Consider the following 14,968-nt stretch of genomic DNA (forward strand, 5'->3'; position numbering starts at 1 on the left):
GGAGGAATGGCCCCATTTGAGGATCCGGAGGCGCGGTACACAACAGACAGCTGAGACAGGCGCGGTACACAAGGACAAGGCAAGAGCAAGGTCGGACGTAGCAGAAGGTCTGGGCAGGCAGCAATGGTTCGTAGTCAGGGGCAACGGCAAGGGTCTGGCTACACAGGCAATGGAACACACAGAAACGCTTTCTCAAAGCACTAGGCAACAAGATCTGGCAGGGACAGGAAGGGGAAGTGAGTTTATATAGTGTAGGGAGTGTAGGGAACCAATTGGGCCAGGCACCAATTAATGGTGCACTGGCCCTTTAAATCTGAGAGACCCGGCGCGCGTGCGCCCTAGAGAGCAGGGCCGCGCGCCGGGACTCAGCAGGAGGACGGGGCAGGTGAGAGACACGGGGCGCGATCCGAGAGCGGGCACGCTCCGCACCTCGGATCGCGTCCCCTCCGGGAACATGGAAGAAGCACTCGCGGTCAGCGGTGCCGACCGGAGCACTGCATACAGAAGCACGCCGCGAGCGCTCCGGGGAAGCAGCGGGACCCAGAGCGCTCGGCGTGACAACTAGTCATCGGAGTGGTTCCTGGTGCCTCCTCTTTGCCCCGTTGGCCTTAAAGGGGTTGTCTGGTGGAAAACAACTTATCCCCTATCCGCTCTCAGGTTCTAAACAAATGGTTTTAGTAAGCTCACCCTAGTGATGGTAGCATTTTATCTCTAATAACCTTCCTAATAACATCATCAAGTCAGTCATAATGTCATTCCATGACATAATCCCTTACTTTGGAGTCGATAAACATAGAAACATAGAATGTGTCAGCAGATAAGAACCATTTGGCCCATCTAGTCTGCCCAATAATCTGAATCCTATCAATAGTCCCTGTCCCTATCTTATATAAAGGATAGCTTTATGCCTATCCCTATCTTATATGAAGGATAGCCTTATGCCAATCCCTATCTTATATGAAGGATAGCCTTATGCCTATCCCTATCTTATATGAAGGATAGCCTTATGCCTATCCCTATCTTATATGAAGGATAGCCTTATACCTATCCCTATCTTATATGAAGGATAGCCTTATGCCAATCCCTATCTTATATGAAGGATAACCTTATCCCTTTTTTATATGAAGGATAGCCTTATACCTATCACTATCTTATATGAAGGATAGCCTTATGCCTATCCCTATCTTATATGAAGGATAGCCTTATGCTTATCCCAAGCATGCTTAAACTCCTTCACTGTATTTGCAGCGACCACTTCTGCAGGAAGTCTATTCCATGCATTCATTACTCTCTCAGTAAAGTAATACTTCCTGATATTACTGCACAAACCTTTCCCCTCTAATATAAAGCTATGTCCTCTTGTAGTAGTTTTTCTTCTTTTAAATCTCCTCTCCTACTTTACTTTTATGTATTTAAAAGTTTTTATCATATCATTTCTGTCTCATCCAAGCTATACATGTTAAGGTCCTTTAACCTTTCCTGGTAAATTTAATCCTACATTCCATGTACTAGTTTAGTATCTTCTCTGAACTCTCTCTAGAGTATCTATATCCTTCTGGAGATACGGCCTCCAGTACTGCGCACAATACTCCAAATGAGGTCTCCCCAGTGTTCTGTACAGCGGCATGAGCACTTCTCTCTTTCTACTGCTTATACCTCTCCCTATACATCCATTAGCACTTCCCTCTACTGCTTATACCTCTCCCTATACATCCAAGCATTCTGCTAGCGTTTCCTGCTGCTCTATTACATTGTCTTCCTACCTTCAAGTCTTCTGAAATAATTTCTCCTAAATCCCTTTCCTCAGATACTGAGATCAGGACTGTGTCAAATATTCTATATTCTGCCCGAGGGTTTTTACACCCCAGGTGCATTATCTTGCACTTATCTACATTAAATTTCAGTTGCCATTGAGTTGAGTTCTGACCATTCTTCTAGTTTTCCTAAATCCTTTTCCATTTTGGCTAATCCCTCCAGGAACATCAACCCTGTTACATATCTTTGTGTCATCAGCAAAATGACCAATACCGAACCATGGAGACCTTTTGTGATATCACTAATAAAGATATTAAACAATATTGTCCCAGTACAGATCCCTGAGGTCCCCACTGGTAACAAGACCTTGCTCTGAATATTCTCCATTGACTACAACCCGCTGTCTAATCCACTCAACAATATGGGAGTCCAAGCTCAATGACTGCAGTTTATTGATAAGTCTTCTATGTGGGACAGTGTCAAAAGCCTTTCTAAAATCTAGATACTGATGTCTACTGCCCCTCCGCCATCTATTATTTTAGTCACATAGTAAAAAAAAATCAATAAGATTTTTTTGACATGATCTCCCTGAAGTAAACCCATGTTGTTTTTCATCTTGCAATCCATGGGATTTTAGATGTTCCACAATCCTATTCTTTAGTAAGGTTTCCATTCATTTCCCACTATTGATGTCAGACTTACTGGCCTATAGTTTCTCGATTCCTCCCTACTACCTTTCTTGTGAATGGGCACGACATTTGCTAATTTCCAATCTTCCGGGACAACTCCTGTTACCAGTGATTGGTTAAATAAACCTGTTAACGGTTTTGCTAGCTCACCACTAAGCTCTTTTAATAATTTTGGGTGTATCCCATCAGGCCTCTGTGACTTATTTGTCTTCACTTTAGAAAGCAAACGTAGAACCTCTTCCTCTGTAAAGACACATGCAAACGATTCATTAGTCTTCCTCCCTAATTGAGATCCTTTTCCTTCTGTAAAAACTGAACAGAAGTATTCATTAAAGGACATCTATAGTGCAATATAACTTATAAGTTATGGATAACGGGGGGTCCGAGCGCTGGGGCCCCCGAGATCTCCTCGACGGAGCCGCGGCAATGTACAAGAAAGGGGGCGTTTCGTTCCGCATGATGCGGCGGCCGACACGCCCCCTCCATGTACGCCATAGAGATACATGGAGGGGGCGTGTCTGCCGCGGCTTTCTGCTGGGAACGAAACTTCACTTCCTGCAGACTGCTGCAGCCCCGTCCAGGAGATCATGGGGGGCCCAAGCGCTCGGACCCCCGCGATCTATAACTTATCCCCTATGCTTTGGATAGGGGATAAGTTATTTTGCGCTGGAGTACTCCTTTAAAGCAGTCGGCTAGCCCCTTATTCTCTTCTACATACCTTCCTTCCTTTGTTTTTAATTTAGGTATTCCTTGTTTTACTTTCCTTTTTTCATGTATATATCTGAAGAATGTCTTATCCCCTATTTTCACAGACTGAGCTAGTTTTTCTTCTGCCTGTGCTTTAGAAGTTCTTATAACTTGCTTGGTCTTTTTCTGCCTATTCTTGTAGATTTCCCTAACTTCATTGCTCTGTTTTTTATTTTTTTTTATTTTTTAGAATTACTAAATGCTAGCTTTTTGTTTTTTTTATGATTTTAGCAACTCCTGCTAAGTACCACAGCGTCCTGCTAACCCATGCCCTGTCAACCCCCTTCACCCAATTTTGTAGCCTATGACATCACCAAGGCATCGAAAACAACGACTCTCTGATGTCATTTTCCATGGAAACCTCCATGGATGTCTGGCAGCCGTAAATCCAAGTGATCGCTTTCTATGGCCACCACCTCGTGTGCCATATCAGCCCATTCAGAAGGAGACATAAGGCAATGCCTATTGTGACATCACCAGACATGACATCATCACATGTAATGGTTCCCTACACCAGTGTTTTTCTAGCGCGGTCCTCAAGTCCCCCCAGCAGGCCATGTTTTCTGGATTTCCTTAGTCTTTCACAGTTGATATAATTATAATCGGTGAATCAGGCATCACCACAGTTATATCACCTGTGAACGAAGGAAATCCTGAAAACATGACCTGTTGGGGGACTTGAGGACTGCGTGGACTACATGACATCATCAGTGACATCACATCTGTAGCCTTATCCCACAATTTAGAGAGGAGATACACCAAGCTGATGGGAACTGTGGGTCTGGTGCTCAATCTATAGGGTCAGTACTCCTTGTGATGTCATCACCTGCCACGCCCCTCACTATGACATCACTATGAGCTCTCTTGTCTCATCTCCTGATTGGTCTGTGATGCATCCGCAGTAAGTAGGCAGCAGCCAATCAGGGTGATGGTTACTATACATCAGCGTTCCATATAAAACTTCAACTCTTATCATGCTATCAGGGAATGATAGGAGTTGTAGTCTTGCAACCGCTGGGAACCACTGCTCAGTCACAGATGTCTCCTATCACTTTTGGACTGAAGATAATGACGTCACAACCAATATTCTCGAACTCACCTGGAGGTCGCGGTATACCAGGCGATAACGCACACTGTCTCACCTGTCACTGTGTCGCACGCGATAATCCTCTGTCGGGATACACTCGAGATAAATGTCCCGTTCCAACACACACTAAGCTCCTCCCACTTTCAGTCAACAGCATCGGTAACCGAGGCAACGGGACCCGGCGATCTGATTGGCAGGTTTGGATCCAGGGGGCCGTCCAATAGTGGAGCGGGGTGGGCTCGCCTCATCCAATGGCGGCTCGGGGGGAGAGCGGCTGCGCCGTGACGTCACACGGCTGGGAGCCCGGCGCTGGTGCTGCGGTGTGCTCGCTAGAGGGGACTGGGCTCCCGCACCATGGACACGGGGTAGGAGTCCGCCCGAGGAGCGGGGCTGCCGGCGGCTGTGGAGACTCATGAAGCGGCGCGGTCCGGTGCCCGGGGAGACGTGAGCAGGTAAGAGCGCCGCTTGTGTGCACGGGATCGCGGCGAGTGTATGGAGCCGTCCTCCGCCCCACAATCCGCCGGGATCTGCCGCTCCTGCCTGGGAACTTTTCTGTGTGAGACTCTGAATACCGCGCCGCCGCCGAGTGTGATCGCCGCCTGCACTTCCTGCACTCACGGATGTCTCCTCTCCGGGGCACGGTCCTTCCCGGCATCTCCTGCTTGTACCCGGGATCTACGTGCAGGCTGGGATAACATGTCTGCCCCCGGAGGGATCGTGCTGTGGACTTACCGATAGGGCCATGGGGCGGGTGCTCTTACCTAGGACAAGGAACCTGTGGGTAGATGCCCCTGGGAGCGATTGGGCAGGGGACCCCTACTAGGGCTAGAAGCCATTGGGCAGGTGCTTCCAGCAGTGGGGGAACCCGCCCAGTGGCTTCCAGTCCTAGTAGTGGTCACCTACCAATGGCTTCCAGTCCTAGTAGTGGTCACCTACCAATGGCTTCCAGTCCTAGTAGTGGTCACCTACCAATGGCTTCCAGTCCTAGTAGTGGTCACCTACCAATGGCTTCCAGTCCTAGTAGTGGTCACCTACCAATGGCTTCCAGTCCTAGTAGTGGTCACCTACCAATGGCTTCCAGTCCTAGTAGTGGTCACCTACCAATGGCTTCCAGTCCTAGTAGTGGTCACCTACCAATGGCTTCCAGTCCTAGTAGTGGTCACCTACCAATGGCTTCCAGTCCTAGTAGTGGTCACCTACCAATGGCTTCCAGTCCTAGTAGTGGTCACCTACCAATGGCTTCCAGTCCTAGTAGTGGTCACCTACCAATGGCTTCCAGTCCTAGTAGTGGTCACCTACCAATGGCTTCCAGTCCTAGTAGTGGTCACCTACCAATGGCTTCCAGTCCTAGTAGTGGTCACCTACCAATGGCTTCCAGTCCTAGTAGTGGTCACCTACCAATGGCTTCCAGTCCTAGTAGTGGTCACCTACTAATGGCTTCCAGTCCTAGTAGTGGTCACCTACCAATGGCTTCCAGTCCTAGTAGTGGTCACCTACCAATGGCTTCCAGTCCTAGTAGTGGTCACCTACCAATGGCTTCCAGTCCTAGTAGTGGTCACCTACCAATGGCTTCCAGTCCTAGTAGTGGTCACCTACCAATGGCTTCCAGTCCTAGTAGTGGTCACCTACCAATGGCTTCCAGTCCTAGTAGTGGTCACCTACCAATGGCTTCCAGTCCTAGTAGTGGTCACCTACCAATGGCTTCCAGTCCTAGTAGTGGTCACCTACCAATGGCTTCCAGTCCTAGTAGTGGTCACCTACCAATGGCTTCCAGTCCTAGTAGTGGTCACCTACCAATGGCTTCCAGTCCTAGTAGTGGTCACCTACCAATGGCTTCCAGTCCTAGTAGTGGTCACCTACCAATGGCTTCCAGTCCTAGTAGTGGTCACCTACCAATGGCTTCCAGTCCTAGTAGTGGTCACCTACCAATGGCTTCCAGTCCTAGTAGTGGTCACCTACCAATGGCTTCCAGTCCTAGTAGTGGTCACCTACCAATGGCTTCCAGTCCTAGTAGTGGTCACCTACCAATGGCTTCCAGTCCTAGTAGTGGTCACCTACCAATGGCTTCCAGTCCTAGTAGTGGTCACCTACCAATGGCTTCCAGTCCTAGTAGTGGTCACCTACCAATGGCTTCCAGTCCTAGTAATGGGAGCCTGGAGCTATTGGGCTGGCGACCACTACCAGGACTGGAGCTATTGGGCTGGCGACCACTACCAGGACTGGAGCTATTGGGCTGGCGACCACTACCAGGACTGGAGCTATTGGGCTGGCGACCACTACCAGGACTGGAGCTATTGGGCTGGCGACCACTACCAGGACTGGAGCTATTGGGCTGGCGACCACTACCAGGACTGGAGCTATTGGGCTGGCGACCACTACCAGGACTGGAGCTATTGGGCTGGCGACCACTACCAGGACTGGAGCTATTGGGCTGGCGACCACTACCAGGACTGGAGCTATTGGGCTGGCGACCACTACCAGGACTGGAGCTATTGGGCTGGCGACCACTACCAGGACTGGAGCTATTGGGCTGGCGACCACTACCAGGACTGGAGCTATTGGGCTGGCGACCACTACCAGGACTGGAGCTATTGGGCTGGCGACCACTACCAGGACTGGAGCTATTGGGCTGGCGACCACTACCAGGACTGGAGCTATTGGGCTGGCGACCACTACCAGGGCTGGAGCTATTGGGCTGGACTGGAGCTATTGGGCTGGCGACCACTACCAGGGCTGGAGCTATTGGGCTGGACTGGAGCTATTGGGCTGGCGACCACTACCAGGGCTGGAGCTATTGGGCTGGACTGGAGCTATTGGGCTGGCGACCACTACCAGGGCTGGAGCTATTGGGCTGGACTGGAGCTATTGGGCTGGCGACCACTACCAGGGCTGGAGCTATTGGGCTGGACTGGAGCTATTGGGCTGGCGACCACTACTAGGGCTGGAGCTATTGGGCTGGACTGGAGCTATTGGGCTGGCGACCACTACTAGGGCTGGAGCTATTGGGCTGGCGACCACTACTAGGGCTGTTGGTATTGGGCTGGCGACCACTACTAGGGCTGGAGCTATTGGGCTGGCGACCACTACTAGGGCTGTTGGTATTGGGCTGGCGACCACTACTAGGGCTGGAGCTATTGGGCTGGCGACCACTACTAGGGCTGTTGGTATTGGGCTGGCGACCACTACTAGGGCTGGAGCTATTGGGCTGGTGACCCCTACTAGGGCTGGAGCTATTGGGCTGGTGACCACTACTAGGGCTGTTGGTATTGGGCTGTTGACCACTACTAGGGCTGTTGGTATTGGGCTGGTTACCACTACTAGGGCTGGAGCTATTGGGCTGGTGACCACTACTAGGACTGGAGCTATTGGGCTGGTGACCACTACTAGGACTGGAGCTATTGGGCTGGTGACCACTACTAGGGCTGGAGCTATTGGGCTGGTGACCACTACTAGGACTGGAGCTATTGGGCTAGCGACCACTACTAAGGCAATGACCTTCTTGGAAGGTGACTACCATGAGAACCAGCAGCAACTGGGCAGGTGCCTATGTATAGGGCCAGGGTCTACTCGGCAGGTGCCCACTCCTAGGATGGGGAGTTTCTGGGCAGATGCCCACTTCTAGGTTCAGGAACCACTAAGCAGGTGGCCACTTCTAGGTTCAGGCATATGCCTATTTCCAGGGTCAATATCTACTGGGCAGATGCAAACCTTTGTGTGCCATGACCTACTAGATAGTCGACCACCACTAGGGCCTGAAGCCACTGGGCAGGTGACATTATCTAGGGCAAAGACACTATGGGCAGATAAAAACTATTAGGGCTGGAAGCCACTGGAAAGGAGTTAGGGCAATGACCTTTTTGGTAGCTGCCCATCATTGGATCCAGCAGGTGCTGATGTCAAAGGCCAGGATCTGCAGGACAGGTGCCCACTCTTAGGGCAAGAATCCATTCAGCAGGTGCCCACTACTAAAGCAATGATCTACTAAGCAGGTTCCCACTCCTACCAGGACCTTCTGGGCTGATGCACATCTCTAGGGCCAAGAACCACTAAGTATGGTTTGGCCTTTGGCTGTCTTGGCATGCTAGGAGTTGTAGTTTTGCAACAGCCGGAGGTGCCCTGCTTGGGAAACACTGCTCTAGAACAAGCATCTCCCCGGTGTAATGAAAAATTCAGTGTTTTGTGATACCGGCACTTGTAACCTACAGGGCATAAACCTGCTTTATACTTAGCATATACCCTCAGGGCACATATCTTACTTTGCACTGGAACCCCCTCCCCCCCATGGCGCATTGCCCCAAAGCACTCATTGCAGGTGCCAAACCCTCACACTAGACAAGCACTCATTCTAGATGGTGATGGGTTGTGTGTCCTTGTACGGCTCCTAAAGTCACCCTCAGGGATGCTTGGCTGGTGGCTTCCACCTTTTTACTACAGCAGGGCGCAGATTTTGTTTTGGTTTCTCCCCCAAGCTTTGGTGTCATGAATGGTCAGGGAAGCTCCTGACTATTGATAAACTGGGTTGATGTTCTTCGTGCCGTGCTTATGATCTGTACTCAAGTGATGGGCCGTATGGCTGTGAATGGGTTACTCGTTTTTCACTGGCAGTGTATTAAGTTTTACTAGAAGCTCTCTGCAGCGTGCCCGCCTGTGCCAAGCCTCATCTGATACTTCCACCCTGTGTAGCTTGCAGAGCGGCTCAGCTCCCTGAGATGAAGGTCACTGGTGACTCCTGCAATGAGCTGCCTGATGGTTTCTTGGGCTGGGGTGTCCAGATGAGATGTGACAGCCCTCCGCTGGTGGCCATTACCATGGCGACTTCCATGTTGACCCCCCCCCCCCCCCTCGCTCCTTGTGAATTTGGGGGTTTGGGGACCCTGAAGGTTGCAAGAAAATACAGAGAGTGACATCAGATTAGACTGCTGCAGCGCTGCAGACAGGAAGGTGCTGACGCTGGGCAGGTGTGTGCGCTCCCATACTGGCGGAGGAATGCCAGGAATGTATTGGAGGGGGGTCCAGGATTTGCAGCCCATTGCTTAGGGCAGTGTTTCCCAACCAGGGTGCCTCCAGCTGTTGCAAAACTACAACTCCCAACATGCCCGGACAGCCGAAGGCTGTCCGGGCATGTTGGGAGTTGTAGTTTTGCAACAGCTGGAGGCACCCTGGTTGGGAAACACTGGCTTAGGACATACCCCCTGCCAAGGGGTTAAAATACTACTCTTCTGGCATCAGTGTCTTTTACTTTCAATTCATAGATATGATCCTCCCTGATCTCTTTTCAATCTATGGTTGGTTCAGGGCTGAGTGTGCCCATTCGGCTCTGCTACATGTAGATATGTGTTTGTGTGTTTTATAGGCTTTTTTTTTATTTAATTATTATTATTATTTTTTTTTTTTGAAGGTCACACTCTCCTTTGTGCGCCCTTAGGGTTAATTACGATTTCATTCTTAACTAAAACTACCGTCTTCTACCCTCCCACATTAGACAGTCTGATTCATGGTTTGGCGTGTGGCGTTGTGCCAGCTCCTCGTGTAGATAAAGATATGTAATGTATTGGGGGTTATGGCAGCCTGGTACAATACCGCTCCAGCACCTGTAGATCTGGGGGGGTTCTTCTGCGGATCCTTGGGGGTACCTCAGGCCTCAAGCGCACAGTCATATTATAGATCTATGATGTGTCATCCTTAGCCCGTGGGACCTCTGAATGTGTCTTTATGGTGGAGTAAAGGTTTAAAGGGGTACTCTGCTGGAATATAATTTTATATATATATATATATATATATATATATATATATATATATATATATATATATATATATATATATATATATTATATTTTTTTTATCAACTGGTGCCAGAAAGTTATCCAGATTTGTAAATTACTTCTATTTAAAAATCTTAATCCTTCCAGTACTTATCAGCTGCTGTATACGACAGAGGAAGTTCTTTTCTTTTTTGAATTGATTTTCTGTCTGACCACAGTGCTCTCTGCTGACACCTCTGTCCATGTCAGCGACTGGTTTTCTATGAGGAATTGTTCCTACTCTGGACAGTTTCTGACATGGACAGAGGTGTCAGACAGAAAGGAAATTCAAAAAGAAAAGAACTTCCTCTGTAGTGTACAGCAGCTAAGTACTGGAAGGATTAATAATTTTTAATAGAAGTAATTTACAAATCTGTTTAACTTTCTGGCACCAGTTGATTTAAAAAATAAAATAACAACATTTTACACCGGAGTACCCCTTTAAGCCTCTGGCTATCAGGGCATGATGGGAGTTGTAGTTTTTCAGCAGCTAGCTCAGTGTTTCCCAACCAGGGTGCCTCCAGCTGTTGCAAAACTACAGCTCCCAGCATGCCCGGACAGCCAAAGGCTGTCCGAGCATGCTGGGAGCTGTAGTTTTGCAACAGCTGGAGGCACCCTGGTTGGGAAACACTGAGCTAGAGAGCCACAGGTTGGGGAAATGCTGTTAAGACAGGTCTGTGTGATAGTGTAAACTTGCTGGGTGTGTCACTTACTCCACAACATTGACCCAGCGGGAGCCAGAGGCCTTGGCAGCTCCGCAGACATGAATGTACACAGCTGGCTTCTACTTTTACAGCCGGCATTGAAATGGGAGAAGGGAAGTGTAGTGAATAAGAAGCGGCAAAACACGCCGGGTGCATTGTCCTATGAGCACTGCCTGAACATAACAAGCCTGCGACAAAGATCAGGATCCGCATACATTGCCACACTTGTCACTGTATGACCGTGTTTCCCAACCAGAGTGCCTCCAGCTGTTGCAAAACTACAACTACATCCTGGGAGTTGTAGTTTTGCAATAGCTGGGGACACCCTGGTTGGAAAACACTGTTCCAGTGGGAGACTGCGCTGCAGTCAGGTTGGTAGAGGGTCCTGCTGTAAGGATGATAGGTAGATCCTGGTTGGGTTGGTGTATGCGCTGCTGTAAGGATGATAGATGAGCCGTGGTAAGGTTGGTGGAGTGTGGTACTGTAAGGATGATGGGTACCCTGCGGTCAGGTTGGTTCTGTGAGCTGCTGTAAGGATAATTTGTAGGGATGATGGGTATACCCTTATCCATTTCATGGTGTGCACTCCTATAAGGATGATGGGTATACCCTGGTCAGTATGGTGTGCGCTCCTATATGGATGATGGGTATACCCTGTTCAGTATGGTGTGCGCTCCTATAAGGATGATAGGTATGCCCTGGTCAGTATGGTGTGCGCTCCTATAAGGATGATGGGTATACCCTGTTCAGTATGGTGTGCGCTCCTATAAGGATGATAGGTATGCCCTGGTCAGTATGGTGTGCGCTCCTATAAGGATGATGGGTATACCCTGGTCAGTATGGTGTGTGCTCCTCTAAGGATGATGGGTATACCCTGGTCAGTTTGATAGTGTTTGCTCCTATAAGGATGATGGGTATACCCTGGTCAGTTTATTGGCGTGCGCTCCTATAAGGATGATGGGTATACCCTGGTCAGTTTGATAGTGTTTGCTCCTATAAGGATTATGGGTATACCCTGGTCCGTTTCATAGTGTGCGCTCTTATAAGTATGATGGGTATACCCTGGTCAGTTGTCAGGTTTTTTTCCTTCTATAGGTGGAAAAACATCAATTAAAACACCTATACTAATACATGAGATAGATATATATATATATATATCTCTATCTCTCTATCTCTCTCGATCATTTTAAAGTTGTCTGTTCGTAGCCAAAGGATGATGGGTGTGCCGCTGTAAGGATGATGGTCAACGACTTAACCCTGTAACCTAACAAGCCCTATTTTAAAATAAATTACAGGTTTTCTTTGCACAATGGCGGATTAGAAAAAATCCTAGATAAAGTAGTGATTGGAGAGTCTGGAGGCCGGTGCTGTAAATTTTACTTGTTTACCTCGATGTTTGCGGGAGAAGCTGTCAGAGATTGAATCGAATGGGACTGAGCTGCAATTGCAGTCACAACCTGAGGACAAGTGGGGCACTGTTTTTGGAGCATCTCTGGTGGAAAATGTTTATTTTTTTTATTTATTTATTTTTTTAATCAACTTGTGCCAGAAAGTTAAACAGATTTGTAAATTACTTCTATTAAAAAAATCTTAATCCTTCCAGTACTTATTAGCTACTGAATACTACAGAGGAAATTATTTTATTTTTGGAACACAGAGCTCTCTGCTGACATCACGTGCACAGTGCTCTCTGCTGACATCTCTCTCCATTTTAGGAACTGTCCAGAGCAGCATATGTTTGCTATGGGGATTTTCTCCTACTCTGGACAGTTCCTAAAATGGACAGAGATGTCAGCAGAGAGCACTGTGGTCATGATGTCAGCAGATAGCTCTGTGTTCCAAAAAGAAAATAATTTCCTCTGTAGTATTCAGCAGCTAAGTCTTGGAAGGATTAAGATTTTTTTTTTTTATAGACGTCATTTACAAATCTGTTTAACTTTCTGGCACCAGTTGATTTAAAAAAAAAAAGTTTTCCACCGGAGTACCCCTTTAACATGTACACATTTCTATGGCCATAGGGCTGTAGCAGAGTACCTCAGTTTGTGGCTCTCTGACTGATGTGAAACTACAACTCCCATCATGCCCTGACAGCCGCTGGCTGTCAGGGCATGATGGGAGTTGTAGTTTTACAACTGTTAAATGGCGGCGGTAAGCTGCGGCGTTTCTATCTGATCGAATTTAAATGTGTGAAGATTGGTCATATTCCACCGAGGGCATCTGCAAAAACACTGCACAGCCGTATATATGTGAAGTAAGCCGTGCGCCGGGATGCATGTAGCTGAACTGACAACTCTGTCTCTGAGGGATTATAGCGGATCACGTTCTGCTTTATACCCTGGGAAGATTTAAGCCGCAGCTCTGTTAATTCAGCACTCGCTTTCTCCACCCCTGACCACGGTGGACGGACGCTCTGCGTTGGATTGATGATTTTTAAAAAAAATTTTTTTATCAGGTGCACCAGGATTTTTTTTCTCTGTTTAAAATCGGTTCCAATTATTCTTCATTTTATAATATATAAAAATTTTATATAAATCTAGATAACAAAATACTGCAGAAACAAGTTGACATTTACTTTCATTGTATGGCGCCACCTGGTGTTCAGAGTGTATATAAGTGAGCATGTCCACCTAGTGTGCGGAGATGGGAGGACACACATGTTCAGTCCTTTAACCATAGTTGGGTCCATGCATTGTAATCTTTCTGTTCACTGCAGGATTGATATTATTATTATTATTATTATTATTATTTAGCAGATTCTCCAGTACGTTACAATTTTGCCTATAGAAATAGCTTTCCACCCTGCTTGTCAGGGAAGGAGCAAAGCCTCTGCAGTTGCATAGCGGTCTAGCTGAATAGACTCCTTGTGTAGGGTTAGTAAGAAGGGACTGTATTGTCAGTTGCCAGAAGGGGAAGGAGACTGATACTTTTTTTTCTAGTACCAAGTGCTGCTGCTTCGGTCCTTCCTGCCAGCTTTGTTTACATTGCGGCAGCCATGACATGCCTTTATACCCATACCACCACTGTAGCCATTTACAGGCTTTTTAAGTATAAGGCGTGAGACTCCTGACTCCAGTGACTGGCTGCATTGGGGTATACCAAGATGGCATCACTACAGCAATGTAAGCAAAGCCTGCAGGGAGAGCTAGAGAGGTGTTGCTGGGTGGGCCAAGGATTAAAGGGGGTGAGTAAAGGTTCTCATAGCAATGAAGTTCAGGAGAAAGGTGCACTGGTCTGGATAAAACTTGACTTTTATTTTCTGATTAAAAATTATTTAAAATAATAATAATAATAATATAAAAAATAAATTAAAAAGTAGGTACAAACAACTAGTAAAACGAAACCCCCCTCTTATGTGTTTTAGCTCTTCCGAAACTTAGCTATTCTATGACTAAGCTTGCTAGAGCAGAAACGCGTCAGGTGTTCCATTTCACTATTTGTTTGTTTGGACCTATTTCACTATTTTTGTCTAATTTTTTTATTTATTTTTTTTTCAAATTGGAAAATAAGTCAAGTTTTCCAGTTTGATGTTTCTTCTGAGGTGATCAACATATACCTTTTTTTTTTATTTATTTATTTTTTGTTGTTGTTGCTTGTTTTGTTATAGGCTTAGCTTAATCCTAAGCACTGCCCAAACTCCGTTAATAAATCTGACAACCCCCTCGGCCCCTAGACATCTTATTCTGCGCGATCTCGCTTCTTCTCCTGGCATTAGTTTAGAGCGTCTGGTGCAGCGCCGGAGGCTCGTGACGTCACGGCCAAGCACACTCAATGCAAGTCTATGGGAGGGGGTGTGACAGACGTCACGCCCCCCCCTCCTGTAGACTTGCAATGAGTGGGCGTGGCTGTGACATCATGAGCAGGCGTCACCTTGACGTCACAAGCCTCCGGCCCGCATCGCTGTGCACCGGATGTCTGGGGTGCCACAGCTGAGATGGGGGGGGGGGGGGGGGGATGGACGCCCGCGGTCAGACATCTTATTCCCTACTTTTGGGGTGGTTAGGAGGTCTAAAAGGTTATATTTCCACTGATCAGCTAGTTATACACTATAGAGCAGTGGTCTCCAACCTGCGGACCTCCAGATGTTGCGAAACTACAACTCCCAGCATGCCCGGACAGCCGTTGGCTGTCCGGGCATGCTGGGAGTTGTAGTTTTGCAACATCTGGAATTCCGCAGGTTGGAGACCA

General features: G+C 47.8%; 2 protein-coding genes across 12 annotated transcripts in view; one reads left to right on the top strand and one right to left on the bottom strand.

Annotated features, from left to right (window-relative positions):
• The window catches only part of CCDC148 (coiled-coil domain containing 148), a 250,848-nt gene extending 246,377 nt beyond the window's left edge, over positions 1-4,471 (bottom strand). For 2 of the 7 annotated variants that reach the window (XM_056535045.1, XM_056535041.1), the window contains exon 1: positions 4,334-4,471. Coding sequence is in view for 2 of the 7 variants with exons in the window: in XM_056535039.1 (XP_056391014.1) it covers positions 3,827-3,854 (28 nt within the window). In the remaining 5 variants the exon portion in view is untranslated. Of the gene's footprint in view, positions 1-2,594; positions 2,688-3,826; positions 3,884-4,290 lie in introns of those variants that run through there. The other 5 variants (XM_056535046.1, XM_056535042.1, XM_056535043.1 and 2 more) reach the window with 4 other exon arrangements.
• Positions 4,472-4,578: 107 nt separating this feature from the next.
• Positions 4,579-14,968, top strand: part of PKP4 (plakophilin 4) — a 332,003-nt gene continuing 321,613 nt past the window's right edge. For 4 of the 5 annotated variants that reach the window (XM_056535032.1, XM_056535035.1, XM_056535037.1 and 1 more), the window contains exon 1: positions 4,580-4,730. The gene's annotated coding sequence lies outside the window, so the exon portion shown is untranslated. Of the gene's footprint in view, positions 4,731-14,968 lie in introns of all 5 variants that reach the window. The other variant, XM_056535034.1, reaches the window with a different exon arrangement.

Source organism: Hyla sarda, chromosome 8 (assembly GCF_029499605.1).
Source record: "Hyla sarda isolate aHylSar1 chromosome 8, aHylSar1.hap1, whole genome shotgun sequence".
NCBI classification, from domain to species: Eukaryota; Metazoa; Chordata; class Amphibia; order Anura; family Hylidae; genus Hyla; species Hyla sarda.